General features: G+C 40.1%; 1 protein-coding gene across 1 annotated transcript; it reads right to left on the bottom strand.

The window, feature by feature from the left end:
* Positions 1-779: 779 nt before the first annotated feature.
* LOC117508314 (dapper homolog 1) lies at positions 780-27,500 on the bottom strand. Its single transcript, XM_034168047.1, has 4 exons — positions 27,276-27,500; positions 12,127-12,259; positions 5,775-5,879; positions 780-2,409 (listed from the first exon to the last, which is right to left on the bottom strand). The coding sequence occupies exons 1-4, from the start codon at positions 27,498-27,500 to the stop codon at positions 917-919; spliced, it is 1,956 nt and encodes a 651-aa protein (XP_034023938.1). The 3' UTR covers positions 780-916.
* Between the last annotated feature and the right edge of the window lie 79 nt (positions 27,501-27,579).

The raw sequence follows: 27,579 nt of genomic DNA, 5'->3' as shown, positions 1-27,579 counted from the left end.
CACAGAGCCAAATGTTAAAATTAAATTCGGAACCCCCAAGAGCCATTAGGCTAAACCCAGATTTAGAAATGAAATTGCTCTGTATCTCTAGGAACGTGACTAAATGTACGTTTGTGGGCAGGCTTCATTTAAAGGCAGATTGGGTTTCAACCAGTTTTCACATAAGACAATCATGTCTACGATGTTCCAGAATTTGATCATTAATCAGCAGTGATTTTGAGGACAGTGACCTTACATTAGTCAAACCTAGGCAAACCTTACTAGAGTTGGTAGCTTGACCAGCGGAGTTTGAGAGTGGTTTTGTCTTAATATATGTAAGATGTTTCAATTTAGATTTATGTTTACAAAATTCCAGATGGGCTGAAGGTAGTAAAGGCAAAATGTTTGGATATATTACAGAATCAGCTCGTGGGGTTATAGTACGATTTGAATCAGAAATGGGCATGAAATTTGCATAGCATGATGGAAACAGGCCACACGATACAGTTTGAAAATTTCAAGGATTTAAGGATTTTGTTAAAAAGAAGACCTGAAAGTTCAGCTACAATTTGCCAGCAGGTACATCTGAGATGTAAGCTTAGATTTGATGTTTTGGTGAAAGAACACCCTCCTCTGTACCACTTCATCATGAAGCTGTATAACTGGGGATACAAAATGCTAAACATGCACTGTGCACAATTTCTCCAATCACAGCCAGAGAAGCCTATAACTTCTTCTGGGTTGTCTGGGTGTCTTGGTGGCTGCAGCTTATCTGTAATCAGGGCCATTGGTGTTGCAATGAGAAGAGAAGTAGAGGTAGGAAAAAATACACAGGAATTAACTGATGATTTAATACATTATCCACAGTGATCTTCCAGTAATGGCTGTTAAAAACAGTCTCAAAAGTTACAGGTGTTAAACAGTTTGGCACACTGCCTCAGACAGTTGTCATTACTTTGAGGGACCCTGAGCGGAATCTTAGGATCTTCTTCTTGAGAGCATGGGAGGCTTTGATCTTGACAAGGGTCTTTGGCTGGGATGACGTGCCGGCACAGGCTTGTGGAGGGGATGAGGATGGGGTAGAAGCAAGGCGAGGTGGCAGCTGCTGAGGCCATACCAGCCCGCCACTCTCATCTGAGTCACTGGACAAAGAGCTGGAATCTGGAGAATACAGTTCACTCATACTGGACTCTGATTCTGCAGGGCAAACCCCAGACTGAACCTCTTCTCCCTGACAGAGCGGTGCTCTTTCTAAAAGGTCTGAATCCCAGTAATGTGCAGGACGATGATGGTAACTCTGCAACCGGGAGTGGGCAAAATATTGGCCATGGCGGGACCTTAGAGAAGGCAGTCTGTGTGATTGGTGGGTGTCACCCTCATTTTGGACAATCTCCAGGTTGGAACACCAGCGTCGATTCCCACTGTTGCTGCTGCTGCTCCCCTGGGACACAGTGACCTGACCTTGGTTGTGAGCCTGGTCACTTCTGGTGTGGTGCCTCTCAGTGGTACTGTACCTCCGCTCAGGCAGTCCTTGCTGGCCTAGGAGACTGTTTTCTGAATGAGATCGACTGTTCTTATTGCTTGATTTTTTGGATTTGGTTTTCTCATTCTGGCTTTTCTTAGAGGTTCTGGATTTGGAGTTGGGCTTGTCAATAGAGATGATATTTTGGTCCAGATTAGTCTGCTCAGGGTTGTAGTGTCTGGGGGAGCATACAGGGGCATGGCAGCCTTTTCCAGGGATATACTGAGCACTGACTAGATTGTGTTGGGGACAAATAGAGGGATGAAGCTGTTGATGATGATGGGGGGAGGTGTGTTCACAAGAAAGGTCAAGAACCCCAACACCATAGCTGGCTTCCAGGCGACAGAGAGGTGATGGTATCCTCCCAACGAGTGAGTGTGGCCTGGATGGGGGGTAGGGCAGAGCTAGATAACAGTCCTCTTCTAAAGATGGGGCGTCTTCTCTATAGTCCTCCCCCTTCGGATGGTCACAACCCCAGCTTTGGTTGATAGGGTTGACTAAAAGGTCAACTTGTGGCTGAGCATGGGGGCCAGGAGGGCATTTCTCACTTATAAGAGGAGGCGTTCTCAGTTGTCCAGAGTTTTCTCTGGAAGTGCAGTCTGAAAGATCAGACATTAAGCTGGCATAAGGCTGAGATGGTTGTGGTAAGCGAGTATGATTTTGGATGAGACTGAGGATGTAACTCTCCACTCTCAAAGCCTGATGATAGTCCACCTCGTTGACGTGATCCTTGAAAGCCTGCTGGGGCCAGGCTTGGCTAGGTCTGCTGAGGTCCCATTGCCAGGGCTCCACTATTGGGCTTTCTTCAGCAATTCCCTCCAAAGATGTATAAGGAGCTGAGAAAGAATGTGGTACAGTTGCCTGCAGGACTGGTGGATCCATTTCTTCATTCAGCATAAGAGGGTCTCCTAAATACAGAAAACAATGTGTAATGACATTAGCATAAAAATATAAGAAATACAAAACTGACATGTGACGAATATTAAATCTGTGAACTTCACCCACACAATGAATTGATTATAGCTTGAACTCAAATTTTGTGATCCAAAATAGTGGATGAGTGAAAGAAATGCAACATTTGTCCACATACTGTACAGTCAACTATTTTTTAAAGATTTCCAAAAGAATGAACATCTATGTGTTTTTAAAGATTTCCAAAAGAATGAACATCTATGTGTATACTGAATAATACAAGGAAATAGTAAAAATACATTTAGTCCAGGAAACACAGAAAAATGAAAAGTTGAAATAGCCAGTGTTTAACAGAAAAATCGACAAGATTGTGTCGATTTGTTTGTCGCATTGTTGCTTCCAACAATTCCATTATTTTTGACACTGGTACACTTCAAAGTGACATATGGATCCATATTATGGCTAATTTCGTATAAATGCTCCTATATTTTTTTTAAAAACTATTTTAGGTAATGTAGTCATTTTCATATGTTGATTATATTATGCAAATGTTTGATTGTGATGTGGGGGGGGTTATTTTCAGATCCAGGACATTTGATGACACATCACAACCAAACATTTGCAAAATAATGAAAAACTACTAAATATGTAATATTTCTAAGTAATCCTCAAATACATCTAGTAATCATGTAAAATATGTAACCACTTTCTCAGTCTAAAAGTAGTAGTTTTCAGGTGATAAAACAATATAAACTCGTGTTCATGTTGTTTAGCGATTATTGGCAGCTGTCTTCATGTTATACTAACCTCTCTTTTTGCTGTCATTTGAACATTTCTATTTATTTATTTTAAAATTTGGTTTCTTTAAGTAGATAGAAAAAAAAATCTCACATTTGATTTTTGATGGAATAGGAATATTTGGACATTTCAAATTTGATTTTGTTTTGACTCATGGAATAATAACAACAGCAACAATAATAATCACTACAGTTCATTGAAAATGTCCTAAAACATTTGCACAGTGCCATTTATGTACAGTACATAAATTTTTGTAAATTATCTGTGGCTGAAACTGTAACGCTTTTTAACAAATTGTCTTTTCAAAATTATTCTTGAAAATTCCCCACATCCTCTGGTAACAGTAAACATAGTTCCAACAATGATGTACGTACAGTACAGTTTGAAGGCAATAAATATCAGAATAGAGTGAGACATCACAATTTATTTTGACAACCAGTAAAACACCAGCCAAGTCAAGATCGTAGTATTAGCCTTCATCTTACACCGATCTCACTTATAGTGGTGCATGTATGCAAAACGATTGTGAATTTTATATATATATATATATATATATATATATATATATATATATATATATATAGAACAGCTGTATTGGATTAAATGACAAATTCCTCCTCTGTCATCTAAATCCAAATTTGAGTACATTAGAATATAAATTAAATTGCAATTGTTTTGATAAGAAACTATTTTCTGTTTACAGAACCACGTACTTTTCACCTCAGGAAAGTAGACATTTTTGGACATAAATCCCATGCAGATTAATCTTTCTCATTGTTGCATTTTTCACTGTTTCACTTATTTCCTGCTTCACTGTCAGTTTATTTCGTACGTAGGTAAAGAGCTCCAGATCTTAAGTTCATGCTGTAGTAATGTTCCCAACTTAAAGGAGACCTGCATTGAAAAAAATGCAGTCAGATTTTTTGAACAAAAAATGACTTACATTTACACATGAGATCCTTCTGAATGTAGTAAAGTAAATCTACAAACCCAGATCTGTCATTCAACGGAGAAATCTTCATTTAAAAATGACAAATTTACAGCTAACATTTAGCCCTCTGCAAATTGTTCCTCTCATCATGGACGCTGCCGAGACGTCACGGAGAAGACCCTCTCCCAGCATGCATTGCGCCAACTGTAATTTGTGGATTTACGTCAGTTTGCATCTGCACCTTTTTCTTGTCTTATACGGAAGGATCTACTTTTTTTAAAACTTCATATTGTCTTGTGGCACGTTTGGTGAGTACACATTTCTTTTATTTGTGCTTGAAAATTATTTTGGGGGACTTTTTCATACGCCCGTTTGATTGAGTGGTGTCGCAATGAAAATCTACTGTCTTTCGCCTCCAGTACCATCGCGGGATATGGAGGTGAGACCCGCAAAGAATCCCAGTCATTAAAAATATATAAACCTCTCTCAGCGTCCATGGAGCTCTGGGGCTCCCATTGCAGAGACGTGCGGTGCTGTGGATTTTGCCGCAAGAAGTCTGTCCTTGCAGCAACAGGTGTACCGGCTGCTTCGCATTAAAACAGCGAGTGTAGTGGAGGCAGAGAGCGGGAGAGGAAGAACGGCGCCTACTGTTGATGTCGTTGCTGATCTGAGCACACAGATCTGTATCTCACATTCATTGCAGCTTACCTTTGGATGGTGAAACCAGGACGTGTATAAGTAACATTACTAACAGATAAAATCAATTTCAATGCGGGATCGGACTGAAGGCGGGAGCGCATCGTCTTGTACCTGACGTTATGGAAATGATACGGCTGTACAAACTGTTTTCACAGAGGGCTAAATTTTAGCTGCAAATTTGTCATTTTTAAACAAAGATTTCTCCTCTGAATTACAAATTTGGGCATACAGATTTACTTTACTGCATTCACAAGGGTCTTATAAATACATATCAGCTATTTCTTTCTGAAATCTGACCACATTTATTTCAGTGTAGGTCTACTTTAAGTGTCCCAGTCACATCAGAGTTTTGTTCGTCCACGTTGGTGCAGGCGACACAGTGACAGAGCTCTGTGTAGCTCAGTCCGTGTTCCTGGCAAGAACATTTCCCTTTTGTGCAGCCTGTTTTCTTTGACAGATCTTCTTATATTTAGCCAAAGTACGCTTTAAAACATCACTATTTTCTTCTGGAACAACATGTATACAGCACTCCAAGGAGGCTGCCATCTTGCGACATATGAGATTGTAACAACCTCTTTGATTGGCTGATCAGTAGACACCTACTGAGAAAAATAGGAATGAACCAACAATTTGATTGGATGTCTAGCTGCACATAAGCCATCTAGTGCGAGTACTAAACTACACAGGATTCAGCGTAACAATCAACTTTAAAATCAGTTTTAGAATTAAATGTGTAACTTATTTTTCCAGAAAAATCTGTTTTAATACAACAATATATGTGATCTTTAAGAGGTAATCAACAGAAATTGGTTCGGTGAGTCTTCAAACGAAAGTTCATCTTGCCAGAGTTCGTCCCATGGCCTATCAGTCAACATTTATCCTGAAAGTAAAATCAAATGTACTCTTTGTTGCTGTTCTACTTGCTTTACTTACCAACAGACTTTGGCATATCATTGGTACAAGTCCAGGAAGACAAAGTCTCTGTGGTGTCATCAGACCTTGTTGTTGGAGACTGTCCCTCAGTAGACTCATCGAAGCCTAAGGGGGGATGGGGTAACAGATTGGACACAAAGACAAAATTCCATAAAAGTGTGCTGCTTTATGTGTGTGTGTGTGTGTGTGTGTGTGTGTGGCATTTCATAAAGAGTCTACAAAACAAACACCCAAGAATAAAAAACAAGTTTAGAAATTCACTGCCAACACATTTCTAACCCAATGTGAAAAACAGCTAATGTACGTATGTCCCATTCATGTTGAAGAAAATGTAAGAAAAGTAAAACACATACGAGGTCTGTTAGAAAAGTATCAGACCTCTTTTTTTTTTTCAAAAACCTGATGTTTTTGAATCAAGCCTGCTTGCGTGAGCCAACCTTGAACCTTTGTGCGCATGCGTGAATTTTTTCACGCCTGTCGATTGCATAATTTGCTGGTAAGCAGCCTTTGTGTGAGGTCGTGTGTCGTGCGCTCGTCGGATTTTCATTGCAAGGAAAATGTTGGAACGAGTGGAGCAGGGCCGCCTCAAATTTTGCCAGAAACTGAGCGACAGCCAGGTGGAAACCATTCGGAAGATTCAGACGGCTTTCAGTGGCTTTTCAGTCATGTGACTATCTGAGAAATTGCAGAAAAGGTGGGCATCATTTTTTGGAATCCAGCATGTCCTGTGAGGCTTCAACATGGAGGCGCTTTTGCTCCGTCAGCAGCGGCACAAATTTCGCTGTAACTCTTTTCATGGCCAAATCCTCACAATGGAATGTGCTGAAAAAGTGCTGATGTCCGCCTCTTCCACAATTTTTCGGATAGTCACATGACGGTCCCGCATCACCACAGCATTCACTTTGGAAATAATCTGGTCATTTCAGCATGTTGATGGTCGACCACGCTCTCCACCATTGTGCGGACGTCTTTAAACCGGTTGTAACGCTCCTTAATCTGTGTGACACCCAGAGCATTGTCACTGAAAGCCGTCTGAATCTTCCGAATGGTTTCCACCTGGCTGTCGCCCAATTTCTGGCAAAATTTGATGCGGCGCTGCTTCACTCATTCCATCATTTTCCTTGCAACGAAAATGTGACGCGCGCACAACACACGACCTCACACAAAGGCTGCTTACCAGGAAATGACGCAATCGACAGGCGTGAAAAAATTCACGCATGCGCACGAAGGTTTAAGGTTGGCCCACGCAAGCACATGTGATTCAAATCCATCAGGTTTTTGAAAAAAAAAAATAAGGTCTGATACTTTTCTAACAGACCTCGTATGCAGCAAACTGTCATTTCAGCTTCTAACACAGCTTATATTCTGATTGAATTAACAGCAATAAGTGAAATCCTACTTTTATGTTTAATATTGTGGCAAAACCAACTCCACTTGACGTGTTTAGAGGATGAGAAACCCCAAGAAAACCGTCTCAACCGTGAAGTTTTTGGGGTGGAAACATCATACTCTGGAGGTGCTCTTCTGCAAAGGGGACAGGACGACTGCACCGTATTGAAGGGAGGATGGATGGGGTCATGTATTGCGAGATTTTGGCAAACAACCTCCTTCCCTCAGTAAGAGCACTGAAGATGGGTCATGGCTGGGTCTTCCAGCATGACAATGACCCCAAACACACATCCAGGGCACCTAAGGAGGGGCGCCGTAAAAAGCATTTCAAGGTCCTGGAGTGGCCCAGCCAGTCTCCAGACCTGAACTCAATACAAAATCTTTGTAGGGAACTGAAACTCCAAACCTGAAAGATCTGAAGAAGATCTGTATGGAGGAGTGGACCAAAAATTCCTGTTGCAGTTTGTGAAAACTTGGTCAAGAACTACAGGAAACATCTGAGCTCTGTAATTGTTAAGGCCTGTTTTTCTAGGGGATGAAATACTTATTTCATGCAATAAAATGCAAAATAATTATTTAAAAATCATACAGTGTGATTTTCTGGATTTTTTTAGATTCTGTCTCTCACAGTTGAAGTGTACCTACAAAAAAAAAAAAACTCTCCATTCTTTGTAGGTGGAAAAACCTACAAAATTGACAGTGGATCAAATACTTATTTCCCCCACTGTATGTTTGTCACAGTGCATGCATTGACAGTAATGTGTAAAATAAAAAATAAAAAAATAAAAATAAAAAATCTGTGGTGTGATTTTAAGCGGGCTGTCCATGCTCAGAAACCGACATGCCTGACTGAACTGGAGATGTTTTGTAAAGAAGAATGGTCCAAAATACCTTCAACCAGAATCCAGAGTCACTGGAAGTTATAGGAAGCCTTTAGAGGCTGTTATTTCTGCCCAGCTCTAGAACCTCTATATCTGGCATGAAAGGCATACCATTCTATGTAAACTATGCTTGCTACAGTGTATAAGAATCACTTTTTGGCGATGGATCCAGACTCCACCTCAGTGTTACTGCTATTAGTTCTGAGTGCTGGATTTGATAAAATTGATCACTCTATTTTGCTAGAGAAAACTGAAATTTTTTTGGGCATCTCTAGTCAAGTACTTTCATGGCTGAGGTCTAAGGTCCAACACGTCAGGTCGACCGCAATGTTTTTCAGAACAACAGTAAAGTAAAACATTGTCAAATTAATACATCAGCAAGTTATGCGTTGTTTTGCAGTGCAGTTATTCGTTTGTTGTGGGACTACTCTAGGTGTAGTGATCGCTTCTTGGTGGTTAGGCCAGAGCGCGGATGTGCACAGAATATTAAAAATCTTAATAATGGTTTGGCCCAACCAAGAGAGACCACTGCAGCTTCTGAGGAGTGGCGAGCGGTAGATGGTAGTGACAGCTGTAAGAGGCGTTAAAGGCACCTCCGATTTTCTATGAACTGCATACGTTTCCTGTTTCATGCGCAATTGGACCACATTCGTACAATGTGTGAAGGGGCCCTTAAGGTGGTCTAAAGTGCAAACACTTTCTTGAGACAGATGATACAAAATTAAAAATTAATCACTAATGTGGTAAGACTTGTACCAGTAGCTGATAACTTGATCTAGGTCATTTTTCCAGGTAACCAGCCATCATGTGCATTTCCTTCTTTCCAGTTCAGTATCTACAGATTCTACATGTCAGTTGTTTTAAGGCGGACAAGTCTCAGTGGCCAACGAAGTAAAAAGAAAAAACAAAAACCAACAACAAAAAAAGTTACAAAGATTTGTGCTCTGAGGTGATAAGTAGAGTTTCTGTGGATTCAGAAACTGAAGGCACTTTCTTCATCATATTTATTCTATTTATCCTCTTACTTTGTTAAATGGTGTTTTCAGATTGTAAATGATCCTTTCCAGCACTGGTAGTCTTAAGAGATTTTTTTTAAAAATTGCATTTAGTAAGTTCTTCTATGACATTGCTTTGATCATCTGATCGTATTATTCGGTTTTAGTGTGTGATGGAAGAATGAGGCATCACAACGTCCTCCAAACTGAACAAATACTAGACTAAAGCTGTGTTTTATAAAGTGTTGGTCTGCGGCTAGCATGGGTGTGTTCTTAACATGCAAATGTCATCAACATGACTGACACAGGACAACCAGTTTGAGCTACAATTCTTAAATTCATAAATGGCCATTTTCCTAATTTCTTTTGTGATTAGTCTAATCAGGGATGGTTGGGTTTTCTGCCTGGATGATTTCCATCTGAGAACTGGGACGTGATGCAGTGGCATGTGGTCCTCAGAGTGGTGGGCACAGCTAACCAAAAAGTTAGCTTCGATAACCATTAATCCGATAACTGAAAAATTATCTTTTATGCCACTAAACGGATAAACTGCTAAAAAATGTATCTTTATTACAGATAAACGATAACCGATAACTTTTAGTATTGATTCGGATGCAGACACATCAGATTACGCTGTCGGCTTCTGATAAACCAGTTTCACTTTCACTTTTCGCTGTTGGGTAAATTCAAGGATCACAAACACATAAGAACGCACAAAAAATGAATGAATACCCCCCCAAACACTGTCATCATCTTTCAAAAGCAGTAAAAACAGTATTAGAAGTACGAACTGAAAAGCTGCTGCTTTTTTCGCATGCTTTGAACCCTGTGGCTTAAACAACCAAAATACGTCCATTAGTGCATTGATTGGCAGAATAAATGACACGTTAGTAAATACAAATTCTTACCTATTAGTTTCAGTGGGGTTCATCTGAAGAAATAATCCACATAAAGCATCCTTTTTTAAATCCAAAACAGTGTCTAAATGGTGAAGAAAAGTCCCTCTGTACACACAGCTGCACCGTGAGAGCTCCTCTCCCCCACCGAGTCTTGGCGATTAAATTATACCGTCAGTCACCAAGAAATAAAATAAAATCAAGTTAGAATTAGTCCATTTTGTTTTTGTGTTGAGCGGACGATAACACTCACTGTAACGTCCAAAGTGAACCTGAACTGCACTACCCACAATGCTCCCTGCGTCGACCAGCCAATCACGTTTTGCGCTTAATGATGACATCATCAGTAAGCAACAAGCAGCTAGTCTGTTACAAACACACAACAGATGGACTAAAATTTTTGATTTTGGGGTTTACAAATGTTTTTGACCGTTAAACTTTGCTCACTTTACCAGCAAAAAAAATGTTATTGGACTGAAAGTTATTGGAACTAAATTTATCGGAAGATAATTGGTCCAATGATGGTTTTAAAACTTATCTGAAAAGCTAATCCGCTAGCAAAAACATTAGCTTCGATAATTGTCTGTGATCGGATTAGCTGAACTGTGCCCACCACTGGGTTTGGATTGGTTGAGGCTAATGTTTGTGAAGAGGTGCTGACTGAAATCAACCTGTAATTGCAGAGTAAAATTACAAAATTCAAAACGTACCCCGAGTGTCTTGTGACTACTTTGCATCTGATCCAGAAGTCAAGATTTATCACAATGTGTAAAATTATTTAACCTACTCCAGTAACCTTTTGAGTTGCTTAACATTCCACCCTAAAAGCGGCTGTCGACTCACCGCTCAGGGCTCCGTGGACCAGAGAGTCGATCGTAATGCATCTTACAGGAAGTTATTGTTTTATCACTCACCGTCTTCATACACTCAGGCTTCCTGAATATCTGCAAGCACACGTTCCATTTTAGTTTCCTCTGCACGTCATAGTTCCTGAGATATCAGTCTGTTTATAGGAATTCAAATTTGATATTTCTAGTGTTTTTGACATTGTAGCTCGTGGAATGTGTGCCAATAGAATTTATAATGTTTGAATGGACATTAGAAAAAACCCAGAGAATGTGATGACCCCACAATCCTCTTTAAAATTTTTAACTAATATTTGACACCGGGTGATGCAGGGAGGTGATTATCTAGTGGTTAACTGTTGGGCTTCAAACCAGATGATCCTTAGTTCAAAACCCAGCCAGACCGGAAAAATCACTAAGAGCCGTTGGGCAAGGTCCTTAATCCCTAGTTGCTCCTGATGTGTAGTGAGTGCCTTGCATGGCAACACCCTGACATTGGTGTGTGAGTGTGTTTATATGAATGGGTGAATGTGAGGCATAATTGTAAAGCGCTTTGAACGTCTGATGCAGATGGAAAAGTGCTATATAAATGCAGCCCATTTACCATTTACAATAATAATAATCTTTTTTAAAATTTATTTATTGATGACAGGAACGCATCAGCTTTTGTGCATGTCCACACATTACTTTTAGGCAAGTATGCCTATGGGTGCAAAGATGAGTATGTTTGATATCAAAGGAAAATGGTCATTGGGTGTGAAATTACAAGTGGACTGACAGAAAATAGCAGCGACACTTGCAATGTACCATTTACTCCTTTGCACATGGTGAAAGATCATGTTTATTCTGTACATAATTTAAGTGTACATAAGTGCTTGATAAATAAAGTTCTTCTTTTTACTGTTGATGTTTTGTGCACTTTTAATTCAATGCATGTAAGAACTGTTATAACATTCATTCATTCATCTTCTACCGCTTAGTCCAATTAAGGGTCGCGGGGGGCTGGGGCCTATCCCAGCAGTCATAGGGCGCGAGATGGGGCACACCCAGGACAGGACGCCAGTCTGTCACAGGGCCACAAACAGACAAACAAACGCAGACACACCCACACACACACCTAAGGACAATTTTTCAAAGATTCCAATCTACCTAACCCGCATGTCTTTGGATGTGGGAGGAAACCGGAGCACCTGGAGGAAACCCACGCAAACACGGGGAGAACATGCAAACTCCACACAGAAAGGCCACGGGAATTGAACCCACGACCTTCACGCTGTGAGGCAACAGTGCTAACCACTAAGCCACCGTGCTGCCCACTTTTATAACAACAAACACCAAATCTCTACCAGAAATCAGTCGACTATCGCCGATATCTCCTTGGACTCCAACATGGCAGTCGTCGTCAGTATCGATGCTGAGCTCGCCCACCTGCTGTTCAAGCGCCTGCATCAGGCCCCACGGGGAACTCTGGAGAGCGCTCTGAAAAACAAGGAAGATATGGTCTCTATTTGATTGCTCTGATGAGAAATCATTTTAAAGGCCTAATAAAATATGAACCAATAATTAGTGATTGCAACAACAAAAGTCGTGGCTTCAAAAAGTCCTTGCCACCTAATTACCAGTTGCAGAAATGCTAATGAAAGCAGCACAGCTGTGAGTCATTTGTTGCACAGCTTCATGCAGCTGTTTGCCAGCTCTCATTCTATTTGACACAAAGCCAGTCATTAGTGCAGCGGATAACTGAAAAAAATGCTTCAAATGGTGATGCAAGCACCAAATTTGGCACACATACTCCTTAGACATTACTCTTTTAAAAATTCCGGGTACCCACGTGAACCTTCAATAGGCGGCCAAGAAGGGGTCAATTGAAGAATTACACAGGGGTCAAATTTTAAAAATGCTCCAATCATATTGAAAGGTATTCCATATTATTTGTCTGATCATAAAGATTCCAAAAACGTATAGTTTGGACTATCTGTGAATGAATGGTCTGGAGTTATGGGGTAAAAACAGCAAGAACACTGAGAAAGGTCAATTTCAGTGTGTACAGGGGTCAAAAGTTAAAGTTGCTCCAATTTTGGTAAAAAGTGGTGCAAATTACTGGTTGAGCTAACAGGATTAATACATGGAATAGTTTTGACTGTGTTGCGTGCTTGGTTTGCAAAGTAAAGGTTAAACAATATCAGCATCCATTGGATTCTATGACATGTGACATATGCTACCCTGTAACATGATAACTAAGCATAATACATGATGCAAACTATTCCTTTTTAAAACCGTATTCACCCAACTAATAATTTGCATCAAGTGCTGATGTCCACGTCTTTTCACAATTCCTGTGCTAGTCAGAGGACATACGGGATCAAGACAGCGTCCAGTTTAAAAATGAACGGCACATTTCACTGTTACAGGAGTTTTTGTCATGGAAAGAGAAGCTGCTCCACCGCGCGTCGCGGTGCAGCCGCTCGGCGCAAAGCAACGCCGTGATGAAGCCTTCCAGGACATGTTCTGGCATGTCCAGCTCATGCACAATCACAATCGGATAATCACACGACTGAAAAGCAACCGACAGCCATCTGAAATCCACCTTTAAGCCGTCCTGTGAGACCAACACCGAGGTGGTTTTGTGCCGCACCATGAGCGGCACAGTGGCGCGTCCCTCCGCTTCTTTTTCCATGAAAAAAACTCCTGTAACGGTGGAATGTGCCGATAAAGTGCTGATGTCCACCTCTTCTGCCTTTTTGTGAAAGTCAGACGAGGTCCCGGATCAACAAAGCTTTCACGTTGGAAATGATCTGGTTGTTCCAGCAGGGTGTCAGCCTGTCGATGGGGGCTGGGAGCGCGCCGCGCTCTCAGCAATTGCAGGCCGTCCTTAAAGGGGCAGTAACACCCCGTAATCTGTTTAATCCCCATAAAATCGTCCCTGAAAGCCATATTAATTTTTCGAACGGTGTCCACCTGGAGGTCTCTCACAGTTTCTGGAAAAAAATTGATGCAGCAAAGCTCCAAATCATTCAGACATTTATTCGTAATAAAAAATAGACGAGAGGGGTGGACCACACCTCACTCCAAGTCTGCTCACAGGCGAATGACGCAACCGACAGGCATGAAAAAACTCAGGCATGCACACGAGGGTTCAAGCTTGTCTGACGCAATCACACGTGATTCAAATCCATATGGTTTTTTTAAAAAATAATAAGGTCGGATACTTTTTAACAGACCTCGTATATACGGCTTCCCCAATCTGAATCTGAGTGGTGTTCAGTTGTTGGACTTCTGTGCTACAGCGTCTGTGCTTGCTTTGACAACAGTGTTTATCTGTTGATCAAATATCAAACAGCTGTCAAATATCACTCCCAAATTCTTGACATCTGGTTTTTTAATCAGAAGACAGAGCACATCCTTGAAACAAGGTGACACTTTCTTCGTTCCAAACCATCAATGATGGAAAGCATGCTCGTCAAACAGTAGGTCTTTGTCACATGATTTAGCCAGCGTATGCCGACCGAATTAAAAATGCTGGCATACGCTGGTGTACATCTAATAAATAATTCAGCTGTCAAAACTTGACAATTTAGTCAGCATACGCTGACAGTCCCATTTCCACCAAGTGGTTTGGGTTGGTACAGTTAGTCTGGCTTGCGTTGCATTTCTACCGCCGGCAGAAACCTTTTGGCAGGTAGAACTCTTAAATATTGACAAGCACGTCATCAAGCACACATACACTGTCGCATGTTGTCTCTTCTCCATAAGGAGGCAAAACAGAGTAATTTAACATTATTTTATTTTTGTTTTGGTGGAACATGGGTTTTATTTTCATTGCATGCACAATGCAGATGAGTCGACTGATGGCTGTGGGGGACCGATCACACCGTGACACCGGCATTCTCAGGCTGAGAAATGCACCTGGAGCGGAGAAACCACTGATGCATTTGCTTTAAAAATGCTACATTTTTTCAGCCACGACAAGGAATTCAAGTATTTTCAGATGTCTTTTTCCAAAATCAGGACGCTTTATGTGGATATGTTTTTGTCAGGCTGTGATGATGAATCCAACTGAAACAAACAGGTAAGATTAAGACTTTATATTTACTCCGTGTGTGAATGTTTCAAGGATTCAAGGAACTTTATCTCTCATGCCAACTCACATTTAATGTTAATGGTATGAAATTAGTACTCGTGTCCCGGTTATTTTTAAAAAAGTCTTCTAAAATCTATAGATATAAATGTAAACTCTTAAAATAAAATAAAAACCAAATATTTCAAATATCAAGGCCAGTCTGTTTGCATGAGAACTGCAGCTTTCAGCCAATCAATGGACAGCATTAATGGACGTATTTCGTCTTATGAGTAAATTACAAGAAACGTGTGTCAGCAATGTCATAACTTACCTACCACTTATGTCCCGCATATGCGGAATGTATCAGACATACGCTGGCATACATCGAAAATATTGTGCATGCCCAAAATTTTTCAAGGTACTCGGTGTATTATGATGTATATCAGCATGCTCTTAACTTATAAAAAACTTATCCATAATTTATTAGACGTACAGCCGCATATGCAAACATTTTTAATACAGTTGGCATATGCTGGCTAAATAGTCAAGATGTGACATGGGTGGTATATGAATCTCTACCGCATGCATGTCTGTGTGAATAAAAAAAGGCAGAAAGGCTTTTGAAGTGGAAAAGGAATCCATAAAATTAAAGAAAAATTCTGAAGCATTAACATCTTCCCATCCCAATGAGTCTATATAGCAACACTTCAGACAGTTCATCTCTATGTGGACACACAAGAAAGTAAAGAAACAATGGGGTATTCTGTGGACAATGTGAAAGAAATACTTCCTTTTTTCTTTTGTTACAGCAAGGGTACATGCACAATCCCATATCCATTCTCCTAAACAGAAGACCTGAAAGTTCAACTACAATTTGCCAGAAAGTACATCTGAGATGCAAGCCTAGATTTGATGTTTTGGTGAAAGAAAATCCTCCTCTATAGCACTTCATCATGAAGCTGTATAACTGGGGATACAAAACTCAAAACATGCACTATGCACACTTTCTCCACTCACAGCCAGAGAAGCCTATAACATCTTCTGAGTTGTCTGGGTATCTTGGTGGCTTTCCTCACTCTTCTTCTTGCACAGTCACTCAGTTTTTGAGAACTGTCTACTCCACACAGATTTACCATAGAGTGCCATACTGTTTGTGTGTGTGTTGTCATTTCGGCTGCTCCCATCTCGGGATGAGGTCACCACAGCGGATAGAACCAGAGCCATATTGGTAATTGGCACAAGTTTTAGATTGAAGATTCTCAGAATCTTCTGATTATATTATGGACTGTAGATGATGGAATCCTTAAATTCCCTGCAATTGAACGTTGAGAAACATTGTTTTTAAACTGTTGGACTATTTTTTCACGCAGTTGTTCACAAAGTGGTGATCCTTGCCCCATCTTTGCTTGTGAATGGCTGAGCCTTTTGGGGATGCTCCTTTTATACCCAATCATGACACTCACCTGTTTCCAATTTGGTGTTCTTTGAGCATTCATCAACTTTCCCAGTCTTTTGTTGCCCCGGCCCAACTTTTTTTGAAATGTGTTGCAGGCATCCATTTCAAAATGAGCAAATATTTGCAAAAAAAAAAAGAAAAAAAAGAAAAGTCTATCAGTTTGAACATTAAATATCTTGTCTTTGTTGTGTATTCAATTGAATATAGGCTGAAGAGGATTTGCAAATCATTGTATTCTGTTTTTATTTACATTTTACACAGCATCCCAACTTCATTGGAATTGGGGTTGTACCCAAGCATTCCATTGCTTATGCAACCCATCATCTTGGCTTTTGAGGGTTTTTTTTTCTTTTTTATTAATTTATATCAGATGGACAGATTTCCTTTCAGTTTGAGTTTAAGGAGAGAATTTTTGAATTTTAATTTTTTTTTTGTATTTGAAATGGCATAAACAAATTAAAATGTGTGGAATACCAAGTGTTCCAATACTTTTTGGGGGCACTATATTTTAATTCATATTTTTATTTTAATTTCATCTATATTTTGTTTGCTTCATATTTAGTTACATCTTTGTTTACTTACATTGACTTTAATTTGTGTTTGGTTAACATCATATTCAGCTAGCAGGGGTGGTGGCCAAGTGGTTAATGTGCTTGGTTTCAGTTCAGAAGGTTCCGGGTTCAAATCCCACCCCTGCCACATTTCTCCATGTAATGTGGAGTTGCGTCAGGAAGGGCATCCGGTGTAAAACTTGTGCCAATTCAACATGCAGATCCACCTTGGATTTGCTGTGGCGACCCCGAGTGCAAACAAGGGAGCAGCCGAAGGGACTTACTAACATCATATTCAGCTAGTTTTATAATCTCTTAAATTAAGTTTATTTTCACTTAGCTTCATATTAATTTAGTGTCAGTCAGTTAAAGTTAAATTCACTTAGCTAGTCACTTAATTTTTAGATTATGATAATTTTAAGTTATCTTAATATTAATTTAGCTTCAGTCAGCTAAAGTTGTATTCAGTTAGCTAATCACTTAATTAGAGAGATTCAGTCAGCTTTATATTCAGGTAGCAATATTTCCCATTAGCTTAATATTTATTTAGGTTTATAGTCACTTCATTTTAGTTTAAATGAGATTTCAGTCTCCAGATAATATTAATTCAATTTTATAGTCATTTAATTTTAGACTGAGTTAGTTTATACATTTATATTCAGTCTTGTGTCACAGCAGGTTGTGGATTTGGTTTTAAAAAAGCGCCTTCCAGTGTGGTGTTTGCAGGTTCTTTCAGAGCTTCTTAATTTTATTAGTTATTTAATTATATGATTGATTTTTTTCAGGGCTACACATGATTCATAATGTCAAATGACAAATGAAATTTTCTAAAAAAACAAACAAACAAACAAAAAAAACAAAAACAAAGGAGAGTCACATAATCATGTCTCTACCATATTATAATGGAATATGTTGGCGTGATGAAGCGTGAGGAGATTTGTTTTTGGTTGCTTCTGGTGCAGCGCACACAGCGGTGACGAATGCATGTTAATGAAATCAATGAATCACTGATACAGTTTCACACATTTGATTGCTTGTGTCTTCTTTCTGGTGATGCAACTGTGAACAGACACACACGCACACAAACACACTGCAGGAACAAAGGCAGCACCCATTAAAACATAACAAGGCAGGAACCAGGACAAACCAGCCAAACATGGGCTTCAGGATCATTTAATGGGTGACATTATTGACCACGTCACGTGTCTGTGCTGGTTCTCTATTATTAATGATCTCCCTCCTGGTCCGCTGACACTCGGAGTGCTCCATCATTACTGTTCCCAGGCCGTTGGGGGGGACAGATACAGAGGACACGGTGCACCCAGTATTACCCAACCAGAAAGAAACTACAGACTGTCTACAACATTTCAGCATCTTACTGTGAAAAATCCAGCCAATACAGGCTGTCGATAAACGTAGGTCAAATTAAAGCAAAGGGACATGAGAATCTTACACCTGCAGATTTTCCACAGGATAGACTTTAAATACAGTCATATGAACTTTAGATGTTGGAAAGAAGATTTTCACCTGTGGTTTAAACGATGTAAACCAGTACAACACTGGATCACACAGCAGGCAGTCACACTGCTGGATGCATTATAATTATGAGTTGCGTCCACGCTGCATACAGAAGGCAGTGGGGGAGCGAGAACACACACACCCACACACCCACACGCACCTCAACTACTCAATTCTTTGTTTCCGTATAAGAACTTGCATATATTTAACGATGATAAATTAAATAACCATGAAATCTGGTTTTCAACTAAAAGCATCTTTCACATAAAATTCTCAGTCACCTTCAGGTTAGTGATGGAAACGGAACTGGTTCCATCTGAGAATTGGTTCTGAATTTTTCAGTCCATCAGAATCATTTGTCTCAGATGTGATCAATTCCTTATATCAATGCCGGCATGCCCCCCCGACAGTTACAGATTGCAAAAACTCGTGTGTTATGAATTCAGCTGGAACATCAGTGGTTACGTCTTGCAAAAAAGAAAAACAACCCGCCTTCAGAAACTGGAAGATTTAGGAAGTAAAGTGAGCCCGACTGCTGTACACATGGAATAACGACAGTCCAACAGCAGACTGATGTTCCTGAAAGTGTTATCCAAAAAAAGGAGGACTCAGAGTCTGAGGGTTGCAGTGCCACTGTCAGGGACTGCTAAAAATAGTGTTGGTCCAACTAATGAAAATCATTATTCTACCTGTCATGTATTAGCCTTCAAGTGCTGGAATACTTGATGACTAATCTTGACAATATAATATAAAATATAAATATAAATTGAATTAATATTATCTGGAGACTGAACATAAATCTCATTTAAACTAAAATGAACTGACTATAAGATAAAATCTAAGCAGTGACACTCCAAATTGACTTAAAAAATAAGTTAAAAACATGGTATTAATACAGTGAACAAAACAGAAACAATGTTTGTGGTACTACTAAGCAGATGAAGGTATTTATTCAGAGTTGGCTTGTGTTGGTTGATGCTTGACCTCTGAGAAACGATCTCTCCCAGGAAACCCCGGCTCTGTTTTTGACAGCTGTACAGAAAAATCTGAATTACCCGACTTGTCAACTACAAGAAAATTAGTCAACTTGTTGGGTAGTAGCTAGTCATAGATGATTATTATGACTTGACTTCCCCACCCTAGCTAAAACCATCAATCAGTATGCATACTGGAAGGTCACGGACTATAATCATGACAAACCAGTTTAGGAAAATCATGGTTGCTCAAAAACGGTTTGATGATGCAAAAACAACTGGAGCATGCCTGTAGAATAACTTTAGCATAACCTTGACACTTTACCATGATGCCATGTCATGCACAGGGATTAAAGCAAAAAAAAACAAAAAAATACATTTTTTTCATGGCCTAATTAGAAAACAGCTAATTGTTCTGCTGCTGAACAAGACTGTTTCACTCACTAACCATTGCAGCTCTTTTCTAATGCAGCACCATATTACAGAATGGCTTTAACCTACACATTATTTAAATACTTCAGGATAAACACATTTTAACAAGACAGCTTTTATTGACTTTTAATGCTTTTAATGGGGGGGGGGGGTGTCTTTTTGGTGAAAGTAGACCTTTGTTTGCCGGGGGGCGGGGGGGGGGGGGGTGTCTGCTGAAGGCCCACAGAAACTTTTGGGTTTTTGATGTGCAATGATGCATTCTGGAGGGTTTTTGGATGACTATTTTCTCACCCCAATCCCCCAAAAGCTATACTGCTTAATGCGTGTTGTATTTTTTTTTATTTTTGTTTTGCACATTTCCACCTTTTCTTTGCCTTTAACCAAAATTGATATCCCAACCTTCATGTTTGTTTGATAAGATTACTAACCACAAGAGTCGTAATCATTTTCCATTTTCATATTTTTGGCTTCCCTCATCCTAACTGACCTGATTTTAAAGCTAGAACCCCAAACAGACCCAGTTGTTGTGTGGGCCGCTGAAGAGGAGGTACTGCTGGCCCACCACCACCAGTCGGCGCCCTGCTTGGAGTGCGGGCTTCAAGCATGAGAGGGCGCCGAGACAGAGAGTGACAGCTGTCACTCATTTACACCAGCTGTCACCAATCACCTGCATCCCTACAAAAGCCGGATTATTACTCCACCTCCTCGCTGAGAAATCAACTACCGTGTAAGGTAATTCTCTGCTGTGATCAAGTATTAACTAATTGTTCTGTGTGCAGCCGTATTCCTGAGGAGTCAGTGTTTTTGGATTGGCGTGCAGTGAGAGTCTGCGACGTCTTCGCCTCTCACTCCATCCAAGGAGCCACTGTCAGGAGCTGCACGGGTGATTTTGTATCGGAGGTGGAGGTTTTCCCTCCTCAAAGATCTGTAGAAGAAGGATTACTGGGTGTGTGGATACACACCCACCATTAACTGTTTTTTCATCTTCTGCCAGCAGTACCAGGGTCTGCAACAGAAGACAGTGACCACCTGGGGACTCAGGACTTGGCGGCTCCGGTGTTCTTCAGGCCGTTGGTGGTGGAAGCTGTGTGGGTCCCGGCTCTCCGATCGCCAGAGGTCTCCTATCTTCGAGCCTGCCCGCACGTCACCTTGTGTTTAATTGGCATTATCTTTGTCTGTATCCAGTTGTGCGTTTCACAACATTAAATTGTTACTCTTTGTCTTATCCATTGTCCGTTCATTTGCGCCCCCTGTTGCGGGTCCGTGTTACGACACCTCCCCAACACCAGTAATGTCTGAGCTTAGACATTACATTTAAAAAAGATATTGCTTCACATACCACTTTAGTTATGTAGAAAAGTTAAATTAACTAAACTTCATCAATTAAATGTAGCCTAGAACTATAGTAAAACTTAGGCCCAGAGAAATACTTATTTAAACATTTTAGTTGAAATTATTATTATTATTATTATTTTTATTATAAGTAGTAGTATGAAAAATATCTTCAAAAGTGGACCTTTAATCAAGGAGTGTTGTGGAGGGCATATCCCCCTAAGGAACAATCAAGAATTTGTATTTACAGTGCATCCAGAAAGAATTCACAATACTTCACTTTTTCCACATTTTGTTATATTACTGCCTTATTCCAAAATTGCTGAATTTTTTTCCTTCAAAATTTTACACAGAATAACCCATAATGACCATGCGAAGAAGTTTTTTTTTTTATACTCTTGCATTTTGATTGAAAATAAAAAACTAAGAAATCAAATAACTATTCTCAGGATTTGCAATGACACTCAAAATTGAGCTCAGGTGCATCCCGTTTCCACTGTAAAACATAGGCCCAGAGTAATATTGATTGCAACATTTTAGTTATTAAAATAATAATAAAAATGTCTTCAGAAGTGGACCTTTAATCAAGGGGTGTTGTGGGTGGGGGCGTGCCTGCCACAACACCCTCTTTACATCTGGATTCGCCCCTGGTTTGCAGTCTCTGAGCAGGAACAATCAAGAATTTGTGTATTTATGTGGAAAGCCTGACCTGATTGAACGGTAAGGTTTTATCAGCGCATTTACGTCACACCGTCCTCATAAAGAGATTTTAGGTATATTCTGGGAAAAACAAAACAAAAAGCGGTAGTGTTTATTGTTATGCATCACAGACCTCCAGCTGTGTTTTTAGTTCAATCACAGCAAGGACACACACAAAGAGACTCAGAGCAGTCTTTGAAAGAAAAGAAAAGTTTGAGAATATACTTGTAAAACTCTGTTCTTTGCTCACTGTGAGACACTTGAACACCCCCGTAGACAGGACACAGAGGAACAGACAGAAGAAAAAACAAAACAGAGATGTTATGAACATTTGGAACGCAGTAAATTTTCTATCTTGTGTCTAGCCTTGATTCTGTGTCAGGACGGCATCAGAGCAAACCGAACCTTTTGGCAAGCAGACAGGACTGGAAGGTGGGGTGTCTGCCCATCGAGGTTGGCTGCAAAGGGTTTGCAAGACAGTCACTCTACAAGTGCACTGGCCATCACCAGAGTGGAGAGGAGAAGAGCCATCACGAACATCACTGAGGAAGCAGAGGAAGCCTCAAGATGGCTCTGGGTCAAGAGAGGAGATCCATGGGGAGTAGCAAATGCCACCTGAACACAAGCCTGGTCTGATCAACCATGGCTCGGCTGTCTGGGTGAGAGTGTATGATGTTGAAAGGCCTAAAACCCTGATGACCCCAGGTTGTATCACTGATGATGTGTTCAGGAGCATCCAAGAGATTTATTCTATAAGTTGGCAGCCCAATTGGTGGAAATTCTTCAAATCCCTGCATGTATGACAATGTTATGGTTTCCACAGAAACAGAGGATTACCAATGCATGTGAAATACAATACCATGGCACAAAGGTGGAACATCTCAGCTCATGATGGATACCCTCACGGATCCTGTAAGATTTTCCAAAGTATCAAACTGTGACCTTCCCAGGATGTATATCCGTGAAACAGATTTTCTATAGGGACTGTCTTTTTCAATTCAAGTCAAATGAAAGGAATCAGAGGGCTGATGCAGACATACCCTGTGTGCTCTACACGCCACAATATAAATTTACTTGTGTCTGTTATGGTATTTTTTACGTTTTGAATCATGTTTTTATATGAAGTCATTCATACCAATCAATCAAAAAATATTTTTCACCTCAATATGTTTTTGAGCATCAATCTAAGGCTTCTTGGTAGTTGAGCTACACATAAGAGTGTTTTTAGACCATGTTTTCCTTAACCAAACTACAACAAAATCTAATCACCTTTAGAAAGCTTGGCAAGTAGTATCCCTATCAAGTTTGAAGGAAATCTGCCTAACTGTTTTGACTTATCTTGACCCCCCCACACACACACACACACGCCAGTGAAAACAGTGCCCTGCTATCACAGCTTCAGCAACGGGACAGGGTAATTAATTATATAGCACGAAATCATAGCATAACTCATGCAATATCTTTAGAGATCCCATAATCAAGTAAACTGGAAACAGTGGTTGTTGTTCAAACAATGGAAGTTTTTAAAAGATATGAACAACCAGGAAGGAGGTTAGCAGCTGTAGACACACAACACCACAACACAATAAATAGGTAGCTCTTAATTCTGCCTGAATGTGCTTGGAGGTCATTTGATGTAATGAATACTGGACATTGTAAGCTCCCGAACTACCCATGAAAATGAACAAAACTGACATCTTTGTTACCTGTCAGGTATCAGTTATAGTTCATTTCCATCGATCCAACAATTACTTTCCACCCGGAAACTGAACATTGTTTGAATGTTCATTGAACGTTTGCATGAACATCATATGAACAAAGAATGAGGACAGGTAATGTTCGCATTCGAACATTCTACAAATGTTCATTTAATGTTCTGAACATTTATGAATGTTTGTATATTGATCATTGAATGTTCACATACAAACATTACCTGTCATTCTTTGTTCATAGGATGTTCGTGCAAATGTTCAATGAACATTCAAACAATGTTCAGTTTCTGGGTGGGATTAAGTAACCTTTGGTGGATTTCTGTCATATTTCATATCATTTTTATACCAGCGACGGATGTGCATAAAGTGGGAACAGATTCAACTTGTCAGTTTATTGAAACCATTATGATGTTTTCAGGAAAGCCAGAGGAAACATTCTGCCAGAGAAATGGATGTATATGTATCACACCACACGAGTCATATATGTGCTGCCGTCTGCAAACACACGCCGCGGGGTCTCTGACATCACAGCCTCCTGATATCCCAGCTGCTGTCTGGAGTCCCACAGCTGTCAACACCTCAAACGCCACATACTGTATGTGTGACCCTGCCTGGGGCCGCATTCATGTCCACGAGCGGCCACATGTACACCACAAGTGTTGTGGGTCAGCTGTTAGCATTTCACACTGACATATACATCCTAGAGATGTGTGCATAGAAGAGGCTGAGAGATTTGTGTCGGAATCATATGGCGAACAGATACCATGGAGACTCCACCGTAGATTTGAGTTTGAGTCCCATCGGGCAAATATTCAAGGCGCAGTCTCAGAGGAATCTAGTGTGTAATTACTCTTGGATAAGCATAAACAGTTAATAAACATAGATCCCAACCAAGGACCTGTAGGTTGTCGATGCAGACTGTTTACTCAGAAAACGAAAACTGGCAGTGTGCAGAAAGCATCATAATAAATGCCACAAATGATCAACCAGCGGAGGAATTTACGAGACTGGGGGTTTGGTCATTTTGGAAGCATTGCTTCCTTATGTGTTTAAAATGATCACGTACCAAACTTGGATTGGGAACAGGAAAACCAGCACACAGCTACCACATGGTTAAACGCCATTGCTCCTGTATTTCTGTTTCAGGGCCTCATTAGTATTCTGCTCCATGTGCGCCTTTTGTTCGACCCCGGCAGAGGAGGAGGAGAGAAGGAGGCGTGAAGAGGAGGCAGTTGATTTAATTTCCTTCTCACCCCATTTAATAAGAGGTTTCTGTTGTACGAATGTTGAGACAGTTTAAACAGAAACCGAAACCAACAAATGTCCAAGTAAATCCAAAACAGAGAGAGAGAGAGAGAGATTTGCAGCGATGAAGAGAGTGGTGTGTAAATCTTTATGTGTTCCTTAAGCATGGCCAATGGGTAGCATTAATCTGCTCTCAAAATCCACACATATTGCACTGATGGCAGATTTGAGGCTTTTTCATACTTTGAACCACATGTTAAAATGCTTCAGAAAATAATTCACTGATCTTAAACACTACAACAACAACAACAAAAGAGAAACAAATACTGTATAAAATGATTTTTTATCAGTATTGTAAACTTTAACAGAAAACCTCTTCACAAAATAACTCACTGTTTAAAAGCTCCATAAGGGGATTACTTCAAAAAATGATTCATTGTAAAGAAAACACTAAAAACACAAAATTAAACAACTGCTTCAGAACATGTTTGCTTTTTAAAATGCTGGAAATGCTCAATGAGTCATTAAGTGATTCGCTGTTTAGAAAGGCTCAAAAATGCAACACATATTTGCTTCAAAAAAATGATTCATTGTTCCGAAATGCAAAAAAAGCTACAATAAATAATTAGATGAAAAAAAAATGTTTCAACAAATGTTGGAAACAGTAAATGTAAGGACTGCTTCATAAAAAGATGAAAAAGGCTTAAAATGCTCCTTTCTCAATTTGCCTCAGAAAATTACTCATTCTTCTGAAGCACTAAAAAGAAAAAAAGAGAAAGAGAGAGAAAAGTTGGAGAATGATTGAGATTAAAAACAGGTAGAAACACTTCATGAAACCACAGCTTCAAATAATTCATGGGTTCAAAGCCTGAAAAAAATTACATCAACAAATTGCTTCAGAAAATGAACCACACACACACACACACAATTCCTTGGTTTCCTGTTGTGTCATTTCAGTGCTTACAAGCATTTAAAAATATTGATTTGTTTTAAAAAGCAGTTGTTTGAGCATTTTGAAACATTTCAAACACTGAAACAATTGCTTCAGCAAATTATTCACTGGTTCAAAATATCAAAATATTGGTTAATATATTAAGTCCTGTGATAGTGACATAGTGTGGACAGTAGTAATTCCTTGGTTTTGAAAATGATTACTAAATGCCAATTTTTCATTTCAAAAGTAAAAAAAAAGTTCAGTTTCTCACAACTGAAACAATTGCCGTAGAGAAAGATTCATTTCTTTCAAATGTTGAAAACATTGTAATAGTGACATTTTGTGGATACCAAAAGACACTATTTAGAACATTTGGAAACAATTGAAAAACTAAATGGAAGGGGGGGGGGGGGGGGGGGGACCTTTTTCCGAAAATAATCCTCCATTTCAAAACATTACATTGAGTGACTGCTTTCAGGAAAGATTTTAGTTTGACAATACTGAAACAACTGCTTCAGATAATGAGTTATTTTGCACTGTGGGGAGAAATGTACTGCACTACTATATATTTTGGACAATTCAAATTCCATCGGTTCAGAAAATAATTGTTTTTGAAACACAAAAAATAAATTCACAACTGCTTCAGAAATTGATGAATTAGAAAAAGGAAGTTATTTGCAGTTTTAAAGTACTGAAAGCAATAAGTTTAAACACTGTTTTCAAAGAAGATTCATTGAATCACAATACTGAAACAATTGTGCTAAATGTTTTCCAGTTTGTTTAAAAACACCATAATGGTGACAGCTAGTGGACAAGAGAAATTTTGATGGTTTTGAAAATGCTTCAGAAAATGATTGGCTGTTTCAAAGCACTTAAATTTAATAATTGCTTTCAAGTAAGAGTCATTGTTTCACAACACAAACAACTGATACAGAAAATGTCTGTTTAGATTTTTTTAAGCACAGGAACAATGACATGTAGTGGACAGCAGAGATTTTGCTGGCTCCGAAAAACACTTCAGACAAAAGAAATAAAAGAAGCCCTTGGGTTCACTTTTAATTCTTTAGAAAAAAATTAAATGTTTTGAACTGGTGGAAGCACTATGATACCACCGTGACTCAAACCAGGATAAGCAGCAGAAAACGAAAGAATGAAATGAGTTTACAGTACCACCCCCCCACCCCCCCACCCCCAGCCTACGCCCCTGTTCAGTGAAACTTTTTTGTCTTTAAATAACATCCGTGCGTGGCTCGGATCATGTCACAACCTGAATTGTGTGCAAGTGCCGAAACGTGACGAAAAGAATCATTTATTCTTTATATTGCAGAGCGCATCAATAAGAGGTGACTCCAAAATAAATAATAAAAAAGGGGTCCAGGATCAGGGAACAATGGGCCATTAAAGAGTCTGTCTGCGCCACAGACACCGGGGGCCCCACCTCCTGCCACCGGAACCCAGCTCAGCCTTTCAAAGAGAAATCATATCAATGAACTTGAGTAACTTTTTGGGGGGAGACTAAAGGACAAAAGGCGCACCCCACAGCCGGACTGTGATGCTCTCGACGAGTGGAACAAACACTCACCAGCTGGCGCCGGAGTGTCAGGTTCTCCTGGCCCCAGTCACTGAAGCACAGCAGCTCTCCCCTGGAGGAGTCCCGGAGCTCTCCCAGAGCCAGCGCCCCCTGCACCAGGCACTCCTGCCTCTGTTTGCGGAGCTCCAGCTCGCACAGCCCGGCCAGGCTCGCCTCCAAGCGCTCCTTGGTCCGACTGCGCTCCACCGGCACCGGGAAGGAGAAGGCGCGGTGCATACCTGCCCACCCCCCACAACACACCGAAGGCTACAAAAGATAATTAAATCTCTTAGAGATCCTGCACCGCGAGCAGATT

The sequence above is a fragment of the Thalassophryne amazonica genome, chromosome 4 (genome assembly GCF_902500255.1).
Source record: "Thalassophryne amazonica chromosome 4, fThaAma1.1, whole genome shotgun sequence".
Classification (NCBI taxonomy): Eukaryota; Metazoa; Chordata; class Actinopteri; order Batrachoidiformes; family Batrachoididae; genus Thalassophryne; species Thalassophryne amazonica.
Note: the sequence above shows the minus strand (reverse complement) of the source record. Positions and strands in the feature narration are given on the sequence as shown.